At 37.5% G+C, this 14,227-nt stretch overlaps 2 protein-coding genes, 3 non-coding genes and 1 pseudogene across 7 annotated transcripts; 2 read left to right on the top strand and 4 right to left on the bottom strand.

Moving 5' to 3' along the window:
• Nucleotides 1-1,782: 1,782 nt before the first annotated feature.
• On the bottom strand, nt 1,783-2,187 carry LOC149876160 (late histone H2B.L4 pseudogene; annotated as a pseudogene).
• Nucleotides 1,789-2,882, top strand: LOC149876159 (histone H2A, orphon). The gene is made up of 2 exons (XM_090075664.1): nt 1,789-1,918; nt 2,485-2,882. Exon 2 carries the CDS (start codon nt 2,493-2,495, stop codon nt 2,880-2,882), a length of 390 nt encoding a protein of 129 aa, XP_089931790.1. The 5' UTR covers nt 1,789-1,918; nt 2,485-2,492.
• Nucleotides 2,883-2,990: 108 nt separating this feature from the next.
• LOC149876158 (5S ribosomal RNA) lies at nt 2,991-3,109 on the top strand. The gene has a single exon (XR_016448893.1). It is a non-coding gene; the product is annotated as a 5S ribosomal RNA (ribosomal RNA).
• Nucleotides 3,110-4,543: 1,434 nt separating this feature from the next.
• Nucleotides 4,544-4,709, bottom strand: LOC149876157 (U1 spliceosomal RNA). The gene has a single exon (XR_016448884.1). It is a non-coding gene; the product is annotated as a U1 spliceosomal RNA (small nuclear RNA).
• A 3,696-nt stretch (nt 4,710-8,405) lies between these two features.
• On the bottom strand, nt 8,406-13,365 carry LOC149876155 (uncharacterized). 3 transcript variants are annotated; one of them, XM_090075670.1, is made up of 4 exons: nt 13,103-13,320; nt 12,763-12,921; nt 12,031-12,095; nt 8,406-11,763 (listed from the first exon to the last, which is right to left on the bottom strand). In XM_090075670.1, the coding sequence occupies exon 4, from the start codon at nt 10,865-10,867 to the stop codon at nt 9,863-9,865; it is 1,005 nt and encodes a 334-aa protein (XP_089931796.1). In that variant the 5' UTR covers nt 10,868-11,763; nt 12,031-12,095; nt 12,763-12,921; nt 13,103-13,320; the 3' UTR covers nt 8,406-9,862. The 3 variants fall into 3 exon arrangements, with proteins under 3 accessions (XP_089931796.1, XP_089931795.1, XP_089931794.1); XM_090075669.1 differs by having other exon boundaries at nt 12,031-12,921; nt 13,103-13,365; XM_090075668.1 differs by having other exon boundaries at nt 8,406-12,921; nt 13,103-13,360.
• LOC149876156 (U2 spliceosomal RNA) lies at nt 11,073-11,264 on the bottom strand. The gene has a single exon (XR_016448915.1). It is a non-coding gene; the product is annotated as a U2 spliceosomal RNA (small nuclear RNA).
• Nucleotides 13,366-14,227: the final 862 nt, after the last annotated feature.

The following is a 14,227-nucleotide window of genomic DNA, read 5'->3' as shown; positions in this document are numbered from 1 at the left end:
TTCTTTTCTTTTCTTTTCTCACCATCCTCAAAGTCGCTTTTATTATTATCATCGAAATAACTGTGTTCATGTGTTCTATTCTTAACACGTTTGTCAAAATATATGACCACAATTAAAATAAATCGAAATGTATGTGGTGCGTTAATTTTGCGGTTAAGTGTATATTAACTAGATATTTAACTCGCGCTTTCGCAGTGAAGCATATTTTTTTGCCAAGCAAGTTTTTTTTTGCCAGCCAGAATCATAAAAACATCGATTAAAACAAACGAATTATTGTCAGTTTAAATAAAGAGGCTACCGGCTTTAAAAACTTAAAAAACTTGCTTCACAATTTCTTACGAAATTTATTTGAAGTTTTACATCTAGTTAGTATAAATATCATTGGTTTAGCTAAGAGCATAGTAACGGTTTCTGCTTACTCGCGCAGCCTAGTAAGATGGGTGCACCGCGGACGCTCAGTTGCGAATTCTTTCTTTTTTTTTTTTATCATTCCCCTTCCCGAAACCCCGAAATGAACGAAATGCGATTGGCAAGTATTTGATGCATACCTTAATACACAGTGACTAAATTGTAGTATGTGTTTTTTCCGTGCCGAAACTCTGGTCGGAAGACAGTGCATCTTTTTAGATATTTTAGAGCTTGTGGGTTATCACTAGTACCCAAGCCTTTTTATGAGTCATTAAAAAAAAATTTACAAACAAAACTGTATTCTTCTTCTTCTTTTTTTTTCCGATTGTGATCAGATTATGATTTGTACTGACGATATTACACTGTGTCTACTTCCTCGGTCTTATTTTCTTACAAACATTAACAACATTTGTAGTTTCGTAACTATCCCATTGACCCTTTCATGCACCAATTATTTTTCCATAACTAACATAATCCATAAAAAATCATCTACAAAATGACAGCGGTACTATTAACTGTTTTAATTAGACTTTTTCTACACCTTGATACATTTTGATAGCTTTACAGAACGTCAGTTTTCTTTACCCGTTGATGTAACAATTTTGCTGACAACATTTGAATACTTTGAACACTTTGCCAACGCATTAAATATTCTTGCAGTCGTACTATCTTGCGTGTTTGTGATCCCCACCACTATTGAGTTTGCGTGGCAGCATAGGTATAGCGACAATCGACTAATGGATTTTTAGAAGCCAGCGTTGCTCATACACTTTCAAAAGTAGAACTGCTCTCACTAAGATTAGTCGCGCTGGTGCTATTTCATGCGCTCCAGTTAAAAAGGAGCGCCAAGCTACCGGTTGCTAAAAAACCCGCGGTAAAGAAAGCTGAAACAGCACCTAAGAAGAAAGTCGCTGCAAAGAGTGCCACCGCAAAAGTGGACAAGAAATAACCTGTACTGCTCAATCCTTCATCAAACGGCTATTTTCATAGGTACACATTTCTTTAAAACGTTGCGCGGCATTTAGGACTTTGTCAGGTAGTAACAATTACACTAATTGAGTTTGAAAGTCACAGTAACCTCACCGGTAACTGCTCCGTGCTTTTTAGGTCGATGTATATTCTAGAAAAGGGGAGTTTGAGAGCAATTTTGAAGAAGAAAAAAAAAGGTTTTAAGTTGTTCATAGCCTAGGACGGATGCAGCAGTTTAAGTGTTTTATTTTAGCAGCTAGTTTAGCTATTCTGCACTTGGCATTGTTTGCACAATTAAATATAGCGATTGCAACAGATATTTTCATTTGAACCTATTTCGTTAATGCGTCTAATGTTTTTAAAAGATGCGTGGCTATAAAAATAGCCGTTTGAGCGGATTTTGATCTACTTACTGCTGGTGTACTTGGTAACAGCCTTGGTGCCTTCGCTCACTGCGTGTTTAGCAAGTTCACCGGGAAGTAAAAGGCGCACGGCGGTTTGAATTTCACGCGAAGAGATCGTAGATTTCTTATTTTGAAGGGCGAGCCGCGAAGCTTCAGAAGCAATTCTTTCGAAAATGTCGTTCACGAAAGAATTCATGATGCTCATTGCTTTAGAAGAAACACCGACATCAGGGTGAACTTGCTTCAGGACGTTGTAAATGTAAATGGCATAAGACTCTCGTCTCTTTCTCTTGCGCTTCTTGTCACCAGTTCCAGCGATTTTACCACCTTTCTTACCGGCGCGCTTCTCGCCTTTTTTCGCCACCTTTGGCGCTTGTTTTCCTCCGGTTTTTTGTGCGTCTGACATTTCGACGGGCCTAACAGTAAAAATTCTTTTCGTTTGTTTTCATTGCATTGCAACTGGATTTAATTTAAGATAAAGTTGTAGCCTCCAACTTGAAAACTCTTGCGTCATATGCACTTCTATTGGTTCTTAAAAGATTAAGTTGTTTGAGCATCGTTTATTTCTTTTTTACTATTGGTTAAAAAAAGGTTGACTTTGAGACCACTCTATTTTGATAAGAATAGCAAACTTTTTGCTGTTTAAAATAAAAAAAAGGCGCACGAGATCTCTGGTCCGTCTGTCTGTCTCTGCTTGTGTTAGAAAATAAAATGTCAGGACGTGGAAAAGGAGGAAAAGCTAAGGCCAAGGCAAAAACTCGATCTTTTAGAGCGGGTCTTCAGTTTCCTGTTGGTCGCGTTCACCGATTTTTGCGCAAAGGGCATTACGCCAATCGCATCGGTTCAGGCGCACCGGTCTACTTAGCTGCAGTTTTGGAATACCTCTCCGCCGAAATCTTAGAGTTAGCTGGTAATGCTGCACGCGATAACAAAAAAGCCAGGATCATTCCTCGTCACTTACAGCTAGCTGTTCGCAACGACGAAGAGTTAAACAAGTTGTTGTCAGGTGTTACAATTGCGAGCGGCGGTGTGTTGCCAAACATTCAAGCTGTGTTGCTTCCCAAAAAGAACGAGAAGGTTCCAAAGCCAGCAGCCCAGTAAACGGCGGTATAAACAACACAAAAGGCTATTTTCATAGCCACACATCCGTTAAAAATTATTGTTAAGGCGTTAGAAACTTTAAATTTTAAATTAAAGCCGTACACTATTGCCTACGACCATACCACGGTGAATACACCCGTTCTCGTCCGATCACGGAAGTTAAGCATCGTCGGGCCAGGGTAGTACTTGGATGGGTGACCGCCTGGGAACTCCTGGTGCCGTAGGCTTTTGCAACCGTTTACGAAAAAAAAAAAAAAAAGTCGCCAAAGGGGACTCCCTTTTCTTTACAAAATCTGCTTTTTCAGTTGACTCTAAGATACACAGAACTCATCCCCTGCAAAAGAATATGCATAAACACGGCCCTGCCTGGGTGGTGTCGATTGAAAGGGGAGCGACTGGTCGAAAGGTGTGTGAGGGCGCTTCTTCCGTCTCCGCATCTCTGAGGGAAAGAAAATGGCGCTCTTTTTCCTCGCACAAAAGCCAGAAAGCTAGTTTTGATGCTGAACAACAAGGGCAACGGTTAAAGGGACTATAGCCACCATAGTCAACGAGGGCCCAGGGGAAGTTTTCTTAAGGGGCCCTCGTTGTGATCAATTACATACCCAGGACCAATAGAAGTGTGCTCTAGTCATTAAAAATTAAAAACGAAAGTTAATGAAATCTTTTAAAAGTCAAAACTATTTAAATCTTTTAAAAAAATGATTTTTAAAATATCGTTTGTAGATACACGGGGATACCCGGGAATCTTCCCCGTCCTCTCGGCGGCCATGAAAGAAACCCTCGCAAGTCTAAAGTTGCACGATGTCAATGTTCCCTAGTTTTGTCGAAATGACGAAAAGACTGCAAAACTAGCTTTGAAGAGCAAAAATTTGTAAGATTCGTCAATCGTCGTTACGTATCTCTGGCAACGTTGCGTATTGACGTGTCAACTTGCCAAAATGTTTCGGTCGTTGTCGTTTCTTTCTAAGATCAACACGTAGGAATCAGAGCTGTTTTCATGAAAATAATGAACGGTAGTAAAAGAATGCATTTCACCGCACCAGAATCCAATATGCGATATGCATAAATGGTTGACAATTGTTGTTACTGTTGCTGCTGCTGTTGTTGTTACTATTGTTACTGTTAGATCGTTATTGCTAATGCTTATTTTTTTGTGGTCGTTGCTATTGTCAGTATTACTATTATCGTTAGTTTATCGATGCTATCGTTAATTTTTGTTATTGTCGTTATTGTTATCTTCATCGTTGTCATTATTTTCGTTGTCACTATTGATATCGATTTTCTTATTGCTACTGTTTGTTATTTTAACTATTATTATCGTCATTGTTTTTTATTACAGCGACTCGTTTTCACTGTTGTGACTGTCACATTTTGTTCCGCCGTCGAGTGATTTCCGGGATTGTAACCGGTCGATCACGCTTGCTGGTTGTCACGTTGAAACGATTCTCGTCGCTCCTATGCTTATTTGGTTGCCTCTTTGCGATTCTTAGATTTTTATTGATTTTGTACAAAAAAAAAAAAAAACAAAAAAAAAAAAAACAACAACTTTTGAAATAAATAAAATTTATTTGCACTTATAGCAGACTTTGTATGCGCCTCTCAAAATATGCAGTAGACTCTTAGGGGTGAGAGGAGAGGTTTTTTTTTTAAGTCGTTAGAGGAGGGGGCGAGCGCGAACGCAGGCCCCCACTACCAGAAATTGTACGGTCGAGTTACCGACGTTAGCGGTAATCGCAGGGGTCAGCCCAGGCGAAGTGCAATGCAAGAGCCTCACCCTGGAAGAAGCCCCATGTTGATCAGGTTTTTTTTTTTTTGTATTGTATTTTATTGTCCTCTGGTCACTTACCATACGGACATTTATAACAAATTATGCTACATACAATTTGTGTATAAGGTCGTGTAAATTTTAATACAATCATAACTATAGTTTTGTATATAAAGCATTAAATATTGTTACAGTAAGGTAAGGTAAAAACCTTATACCGATGTTTTCCGGATGTTTTTGCTTACGGAGAAAGTTAAAAATTTTTTTTTTTTTTTTTTTTTTTTTTTTTTTTTTTTTTTTTTTTTTTTTTTTTTTAAAAAGACCGGCTTTTCTCTAGAAGTTGTATTTAAAGTAGTAAAGTGATTAGTTATACGGTTTTCATTTAGACTTTTTCTATAATTTTGTTTTAGTTAGTTTTTGCTTTTATTGAGCTTTTTTATTTTACATTATTTTCTTTGATCTCCCGTCTCAGCGTAGGCTCATAAAATATCATTGGGAAAGGAAAAAAGATTAGATAGAGGGAAGGAAAGAAAGATAGATCGAAGGAGAAGTAAAGAGAGATACTACGAGAGCTACTTAGGAATGATGGAGAGAATTAGAAAGAAACTGAGAAAAAAAAAAAAAAAAAAAAAAAAAAAAAAAAAAAAAAAAAAAAAAAAAAAAAAAAAAAATTATTTATCGAATGCAAAGCGAGAGAGAAGAAAGAAGAGTTAAGGAAGAAAAGAAGGACAGAGAGAAATAGGGAAAGAGGGAGAGAATCCTTTAAAGATAGAAAAAAAGGAAACAGAGAAAGAGGGAGGGAAAAAGAGAGAGAGAGAGAGAGAGAGAGGAAGAGAGAGAAAGAGTTACTTATTTAAGGAACTAGAGGATTGAATGATGGGTGTTCACCGAACCGACTTCTATATCAAAAGTCAGTCGGTTATTCCCGTTTATAAGATTTTTAAAATGTTCTTTGTATGATAAATTATATTTTAGCGCTATGGCGTATTCTGTATTTAATTTGTTTATTATGAGATTTTTGAAGCGTTCTATTCTTGCTTCAGGTGGTTTTTGTTTATTTTCGAGCGCGTCGTTCATTCTGTTAAAATAGATCTCTTTGTACAGGACTTCGAGCAGAATTTGGCCTAGCTCGTAACCTTTTTCTTTTATACCGAATATGAAAAAATAAATGTTGTTTCTTGCAAAAGTATTCCCCGGGTAAATCTTTTTCAGGAGGAAAATCAGGATTTTTACTAGTGGTTGTACCATTTCGCAGAAGAACATCATGTGTTCCGCGGTTTCTTTTTTCTTCCCGCATTGGGGACATAGGTTTGTTGTTGCGCATTTGTTGCGGAAGAGTCTGTCTAAACTTGGCAGGCAAAAGTTGATGAGTTTCCATCTTATTTCGCCTGCTTTGTTGTCTGTGTTTCTCTTTCTGATGCTTTTAAAAAGACTCTCCCACTCCTCTTTTTTGGTTCCTTGAAACTCTAATGCGTACTTTCTTTTCCATCTTAGATGTTTTTGTTCGTCTGTTTTTTCTTGTTCTATTTTCAGTAAATTATAGAAGTCTTTGTTTTTAAGATCTTTTATAGGCGTCCAGATTTTATCGATGTTTGTGATTTTATAATCGTATTTCGAGATGTCTTCGGTGGTGAAACTTGTTTCTATCTTTTTTCTCCAAGTCTTAGGGATGCTTTCGATGACTTTTTCAAGTTCGCTTTCGTCTACGCCTATGGATTTGTAGGTGAGAAAACCTGGCTGCACTGACTTGCATATGTCGTTTAGTATAACAATGTCTGAAAAACTCTTATAGTCGGAAAAACGCAGCATTTGGCCTTGTTTTGCGATGTGTTTGTTAAAAAAGATGGGTTGCGCCAAGATGTCAGCAACGGTGAGGTCGTTTTTCAGCTCGTTATTGGTTATGTCTGTCCATGTTCTCAGCAGGTTTTTGTAGAATGCGGGCATTTGTCTCAGACCTTTTTCGGATATGAACGTTTGAAAGACTAGTTTTCCTTGGTTTGTTTTTCGGTATTTGTTTAGGAATAAGATCATCAAGTCGCTCCATGGACCTTTCGAACTTTCTTGATGTAGCTTTTTAATCCATCTTGATTGCATGGCTTTGATTTGCAACTTTATTGAAATTATTCCCAGTCCACCGTCTCTCACCTTTCTTTGTGCGTGTGTGTTAGTCGACCTAGTTTTTCTCTCTTTCCAGAGGAAGTTGTTGATTTCTCTTTCTAGGTTGGCTAACACCACATCTCTTGGTGGTGCGACGGTGGTTGCAATGTACCAAAGTTTACTGAGCAGAATGTAATTAATGATGATAGCTTTGCCTTTTATGGTGAGATTTAAATTTTCCCATATTTTAATGCTGTTTCTTATTTTATCAAAAGCAGGTTTCCAATTGTCCTCGTACCTGTCTGTGCCATCTTGGTTTAGAGTCACTCCGAGTACTTTGATTTTCTTTGAGTTCCATTGGAAACCTAAAGGTCTCTCTTGTACTTTCTTCCCGATGTTTGCTCCCAGCCAGAGACCTTTAGATTTCTCCTCGTTTATTTTTGTTCCGAGGCACTCCTGAATTAAAACGAGCGATTTCCCCAGCTCGTGGATGGAGCGTTTTCCTACTAGGAAGAAAAGAGTATCGTCTGCATATTGCAGAAGTTTAGTTTCGTTTAAGTTTACTTTAATACCTTGGATATTTTTGTTCAACCTGATGAAAGAGGCAACGATTTCTGCCTGAAGGACATACAAGATCATGGATATGGGACATCCCTGACGTACACCTCTTTTCAGAAAGATGGGATCAGATAAGAAACCGTTTATTTTTATTTGAGCCGTTATGTTTTGGTATATTGTCTTCAGAAAGCGGACGAAATTCTTTCCGAATCCGAGGCGTTTTATACAACGAAATAAAAAGTTTCTGTCAACTGAGTCGAAGGCTTTTTCTTGGTCTATGGAGACGATGCATGCCTCTAGATTTGAGAGGTTTGCGTAAGTGATGGCGTCTCTCGTAAAGGAAATGTTGTTGGTCATGCATCGCCCCGGCACACATGCTGTTTGCTGTTCGTGGATTATTGATGGCAGGATTTTTGTTACTCTGTTTGCCATAGTTTTGGTGAGTAGTTTATAATCCACGTTCAGCAAAGATACCGGTCTCCAGTTCTTTATGTCATGTCTCTCTCCTTTCTTGTGCAAACAAGTAATTATGGCGTTTGCCTGCGATTTACCTAATTCTTGCTTTGTGGTCCACTCAGTTAGAACTTCCCTTAGGTCGTCCTTAAGGATGAACCAGAAAGCCTTGTAAAACTCAACCGACAGTCCGTCTGAACCCGGAGATTTGTTATTCGCCATGGCGAACAGTGCTCTCTTCAATTCTTCCGAGTTCAGGTCCTTGTCGCAATCTCTTCTTTGATGTTCGCTAAGCGTTGGATTGTCTGTTTTGCTGATTAGAGATTTTTGTTTAGTCTTATCGAGATCTTTTGCTGTATAGAGATCTTTGTAGAAGTTTCGTACCTCGTTCATGATTTCGTCTTGGTTCGTTAACAAGGTCCCATTTTTGTTTGTTATTTCCCGCATCTCTTTCTGAGCTAGTTGGCTTTTTTCTAGGCTGAAAAAGAAACGCGTTGCTCTCTCCCCTTCGACTCTCCATTTCACTCTGCTCCTTATCGCCGCCCCTCTCGCTCTGTTCTCATAGATTAGTTCAAGTTTTTCTTTTAGGTTGGTTATAAGCTGACTTAGGTGTGGTTTTTCAAGAACTTTTCGCGTGGCGTTTCTGATCATTTTTAGATATTTGTGTTCTTGTTGTTTTTCTTTTCTTTTTGCTGTTTTGCCAAATTTTCTAGAAAGCGCGCTTATTTCTTCTTTTCCATTTTCCCACCATTCGGAAAGGGATGAGAACTCGCCTTTCCTACTTTTGAATTTTCTCCAGAAGTTTTCAATAAGATTAGCATATTCTTTATTTTTAATTTGCGCGTTATTTATTACCCATAGACCTGGTCCTTTCTCAAAGTTTGTTATGTTGTATTTAATGAAGGCCGCGTTGTAGTGGTCCGTAAAAAAGATAGGCCGGTATGAAAGAGAAATTTTTTGTCTGTCGGATGACATGGAGTAAAAACGATCTAATCTCGACAAATTCCCGTTCGAAGATCTAAAAGAAAAAATTCGGGTTGTCGGGTTTAGAACTCTCCATGCATCCTCTAGACTAAGCGCGTTTAAGAGTTTTTGAAAGGAGTGTTTAGATGTACAAGGTTTTCGGTGTACGTCAGGGAATCTGTCGATCTCATCCAATGTTAGATTGAAATCCCCCCCCATGCATATGCTTTTTGAGTCGATGTTGAATTTTTTAATTTCAAGCAGCAAGTCTTTAAAAAATATTTTTCGCATGCTTTGGGAGTTACTTGTTCCCCCCGACGGCGCGTAGACGTTGACAAAAAGGAAATCTTTTTCTTTTATTTTTATTTCCATTATAAGAAAATTCCCGTTTGGGTCTTCGACCACTCTATTAGGAGAAAGATTTTTATGTTTGCCTAATATAGCCACCCCCCCTGTGAATATACCCCCCGGTGCGTAAAAAACGCTCCCTTTCCAGTTTTGTGTTAAGTTTTTAATGTTTTGGTGCGTCAAATGGGTTTCTTGTAGAAATATGAAATCTGTTTTAAAAGACTTTGCGTAATGGATGAAATTGGTTAGCTTGTTCATATTTCGCAACCCGCCACAGTTTGATGACATTATTGAGACGGCCATTTCAAAAGAAAAAACTGGAAAGATCGGAGAGATGAATTTTTGGAAGGGAAGATATTTTTATTTAGGTATAATAGAACTTTAAATTTATAGAAGAAATTCTTTAACTGTTTTTGTGGTTTTGATTTTAATGGCTTTCTTCTAAAGAAATTTTTTTGCGCACCTTCAAAAGAACAGATGTTTCTTTTTAAAGGATAACGAAACGCTGGCGCCAAGAAAAATAGGCGCTTAAGTGTTCTTAATTTTAATGATCTACGACATTGCGCAATTGCAGATACTTTTCTAGCGCTATTGTGAAAACTTTTAAAAAGCGTTCGAAAAAGCATGCGGTGGAACGTTTCCAGATTAAAAAAATTTTTTGAAATAGAGAAAAAAATAGAACAGAGAAGAGTTAGAAAGGTATTTTGATAAGTTTCTTTCATCTCGCTTTGCATTTTTCTAAGTGATTGAAACGGGAGATCTAAAAAAATAGGTAAAACAAAAACAGAAAAATAACTCACGATATTGATTCCTTGCATGGCATCGGTACCGAGTCTTCCTCGTCAAAACTTAAGTTCGCTTCTTCCTCCTGAGAAAAACTTTGTTCTACATTCTCTTTCGTATTTGTACTGTTTATTTTATTTATAGTTTTTTTGGGGTTGGGTTTTTCTCTTCGTCCCCCGTGTCTTTTTCTTGTTTGGACTGTAACGAAATCTTTTTCTTTCGGGCGAGTTATCGAGTCTTCCAGTACTTCGTCAATGTCGAAAGGTTTTGGTGAACTTACAGCCGAGGTCTCGATGGCTAAGTCTTCTAAAATACAAGGTTCTTCCGTAACCTGTTCTTTTACTTCTGGTAGCACAGTTTCGATTTGGGGCTGTATCGGTTCGGGTTGTCCCCTGTGTTTGTACCTTAGTGTTAGTCCATCTATGTTCTCGTATCGAGGGAGAGGGTTTTCACTTGGGTCCGACCAATTTGAGATTACAAAAACGACATTTCCGGTAAATATTGTTTCACCTTCAACTGTGGTTTTTTGACAATACCATGTCTCCAGAATACCTCTCTCTCTGGCCAAGTGTCTACCAAGGGTAGTTATGGCGTTGGAACTGCCGCTTCGAAGAAGTCCGATGGGAATGTTTTGGACTAAAACGTGGATTTTGGGAACGTATTTTTGACGAAAGAATAGCTTGGAGCCTTTGATAGTAATTTCAGACTCTAGAAATTTAGAAACATCTGAGTTGCTGTGTAGAGCGAACTCGAACTGCTTGTGTTGAAAGTGTCTTGTTACGCCCCACACCGATGAGAGAAGATTTAAAGGTTTGAGAGCAGCTAGAAACTCGTTGACGCTGCAGTTGAGAGAACCGTATTCGCATACCAGGACAACTCCTTCGCTGCTAAATTCGCTTCGTTTATTGAAGATACCGAGATTTGTTCTTGAACTGGTCGAGTTCGATTTTGAAAAAGGTTCGTTCGCTCTGACTGCTTTCGCATAGTTCATCGCGGTAGGTTGAGAAGGTTGCTCCATATTGAAGATACAATCGATAAGCTCGATTCAGCACGCACTCACTAAACGCTAAAGAAAACTTGTTGATCAGGTTTACTTCCCCGTCAGGTAAGTATGCTTTTCCCGTTGTGTGGGCAGCCTCGGACGTGCCCCAATCTTCTCAATTGTGGGTTTTCGATTGCACACCGCATCGTCCCGTTTGTTTGCTTTTTTTTTTTCCTTCTCTATAGTATGGGCCGCGCTCAGCAGTAGTGCAACGCCGAGGCAACCCGCGGTCAGGGCGAGGTAAACCTACGATCCCTTGACCAAATGCCAAAAATCAGATTAATATATGAGCCGGACTATGCCGGCGTACCAGATATTAAACTGATAAGAACAGATACTACACTTGATCTTAGCCATTAGGCCGAGAAGCGATACTTTTTGCAACGACTTTGTCCCGGCTCCCTCCCTCTCAACGAAAAAACTTGTGGACATTTGAATGATCAAGTCGATGGGTAACTTTAAGTTTCAACGATGAAAACATGGCTTTCTTGTACTGCATCAATTTCACTCTAAAACATTTGGGCTTTTTTTCAAAAATAACCCAGCTTCTTTCAAAAATAACAAGCTTCTTTCAAAAATAACCCAATTAACCAAAACATAAAAAACGTTTAAAGGCTTTTAAATTTAACGCTGGGCAGCAGATGTGATCAAAGGCCAAGTTGAACAACTGAAAATCAACTCTGTATATGAGCGTCCGACAGATTTCTCTGTCAAAAAGCATTTTGAGAACCTCTGTATTTAAATGTTCTTTTCAACTGTTGTAATGACAGTACTTTAATTCATCACCAGGGTCGCCAAGAAACAGCAGAGTTTAGGAGGACTTGCTTGTCATTAGCCTCGATCCTTTCCCAAGTAGTAATTCCTCACAAAGTCTAAAAAAACAAGCTTGAAAGTTTAAAAATTGGGATGGTGCAAATTAAGTTAAGAATTTAAACTGAGTAGCAAGAAAATATTTTTCAGATACTTTAGTTATTGCAAGAAATGAACACTTTAAATGTTTACTGACAAAAAGGTAAAACAATTTTAAAAAGTGACCTAAAACATCCACTGACAAAATATCAAATGACAAATGGAAAATGAAAAAATTTATGACACTAAACCGACACAGCATTAGGTTAGCAAAGGTAAAGCATACATACCTTGCACACTGTATCTGCATTTTTCCAATCACAAACTCGCAGAGCGTGGTAAAAGTTAATGAGACCTGGAACAATAAGCAAAGTATTTTTTTTAAATATTACATTTTTTAACATATTACCTAACCTAAATTAAGCCTGCAAATGTATTTGCGTACAAATTAGAAGCTCAGGATTGATGGAGAATAAACTTAAAAATATAATTCCCAAGTCAGTTAAAAGGATGTTTACTTGTTGGCTAAAGGTCAACTTTTTCAAACTATCACTTTTAAAAAATGGTTCTGGTAAACTATCGAAGAAACATGACTTACCTTTTTCTTGAAACTTTAACTGCTTCAATATTATATGCTCTGCTAACCTAACTTAACCCTTAACCTTGCCCCAGGACAACACTCAAAATTCTCTTTCAATAACTTATTTTCAATAATCAGACTTGCTACCTGAGGCTGAGTTAACTTTAGCAGTAACTCTATAAAACATAATGTGAGAAAGCCAAACAAAAGGTTCAGTTCAAAATGTAATGAGTATGTAATTTTTTTAAAATTTTATCGCATATCTTTAATCGAATTAAAGGGATCATTCCAAAGAAGCTATAGATTGTCCAGTGAAAAGCATACCTAATTAAGCATTACTTTATTGGGGTTGTGTCAGTATAACTGTAAATGAAACAAAGCTATGAACAAACTAAAGAAATAGGTAAAAGTCTTAGAAAGATCCTATTTCTGTTTCACTCACCAATAAAATCAAGAAGAATTTCCCACTTCTTATTCATTGAGTGGGATGCTCTAAAGAGTATTGCAACTTGCATTCTGGATAATCCAGGAACTCAGAACAAACTCTGTAACTGCACTCATGAAAGTCTTTTGTGACTACTCCTTCATAAAGTTGATGCTTCTAAAAATGAAAATTTATTTTTGAAAGGATTTTTTCATCAGAAACTATTCTTAAGTATTTGAAGACTTGAAAAAGTAAAGTGGGCACAACAATAGGGGTTAAACTGCTTCAAATTTTAAAACACAAACACCAAAATAAGGTGAAAAGATTGAAAATAAAATAGCACAGTACTTTTTATTACCTTAAAGCATTCTTGAAAAATCGTTAAAAAAACTGTGTGAACTCCTCTAAACTTGTCACTTGTCTTGGTTTTGGCATCAGCTACTGTATGAGAAGATAAAACAGGATTTAATTTGTTTAGTTTCCCTTTTTTTTATTTTCTTTTTTTTTTTCGAAACAAGCTAAAAGCACCTTTTCTGCTCTTGACGCTACGCCAACACCAAAAATTTCAGTAGGACTGCGCGTAACCACTGCACCGTTGTTAAACTCAATGATATGCACTTTACCGCAAAATTAACGCACCACTTATAAATTCCGACTTATTTTGAAAAATATTACGTATTTCCCGGATTTATCAAATACAAAGTCGATAATAATGTTTATTGTGACGTCATTTGTAGGCTTTATTCCGTTTTAGTTTCCAAATTGTAGCAGCTTTTCATAAGCAGCACGTTTTGCTGTAACTAAACCTCACTTTTAAAAGAAAAGTATGTATAAAGTTAGTATGAACAGATGTGTTGCTCAATGATAACTGTCATTTGAGCAACACGTCTGTTCTGACTTCTCAACGATACATAAGCTGACATTTTAAAACCTTTTTTGGTACCTCTTGCATCGTTCATGGGAGATGGATTCCTTCTTATGTAAGATAATGCTAGACCACATACGGCGCATGTTGTTACTGAATACTTACAAAATGCTACTATTCAAGTTTTGGAGTGGCCGGCTTGCAGTCCAGATATGAACCCAATAGAGCATCTTTGGGGCATAATGGCACGCTGTGTTAGAAGTCAACATCCACCACCTAGACGAGTTGCGACAAAGTCTTATCCGCGTATGTGAAGATATCCTTCAAGAAACGATTACACCTCTAATTAAAAGAAATCCACGGTGCTGTCTGGCTGCAACAACATCAAGATGTGGCAACACTAGATATTGATAAGTCAAAAATGTTACATTTTAAGCTGTATTAGTGTGCATAACAACAATAATCATCTTAGTTTATTTTGTTACTTACCTTAATTTTATTACTTACCATATTTCTAGTTTTAGTTTGTTTTTCTTTCTTTTCTTTTCTTTTCTCACCATCCTCAAAGTCGCTTTTATTATTATCATCGAAATAACTGTGTTCATGTGTTCTATTCTT

Source organism: Hydra viridissima, unplaced genomic scaffold (assembly GCF_058129835.1).
Source record: "Hydra viridissima isolate aposymbiotic clone 2 unplaced genomic scaffold, HvirCarnegie_v1 scaffold_29, whole genome shotgun sequence".
NCBI classification, from domain to species: Eukaryota; Metazoa; Cnidaria; class Hydrozoa; order Anthoathecata; family Hydridae; genus Hydra; species Hydra viridissima.
This window is presented reverse-complemented; position numbering and strand designations above follow the sequence as displayed.

Coding starts and splice junctions, on each gene's coding strand:
- LOC149876155 (XM_090075669.1), bottom strand. CDS start 10,867: ATGGAGCAACCTTCTCAACCTACCGCGATGAACTATGCGAAAGCAGTC.
- LOC149876159 (XM_090075664.1), top strand. CDS start 2,493: ATGTCAGGACGTGGAAAAGGAGGAAAAGCTAAGGCCAAGGCAAAAACT.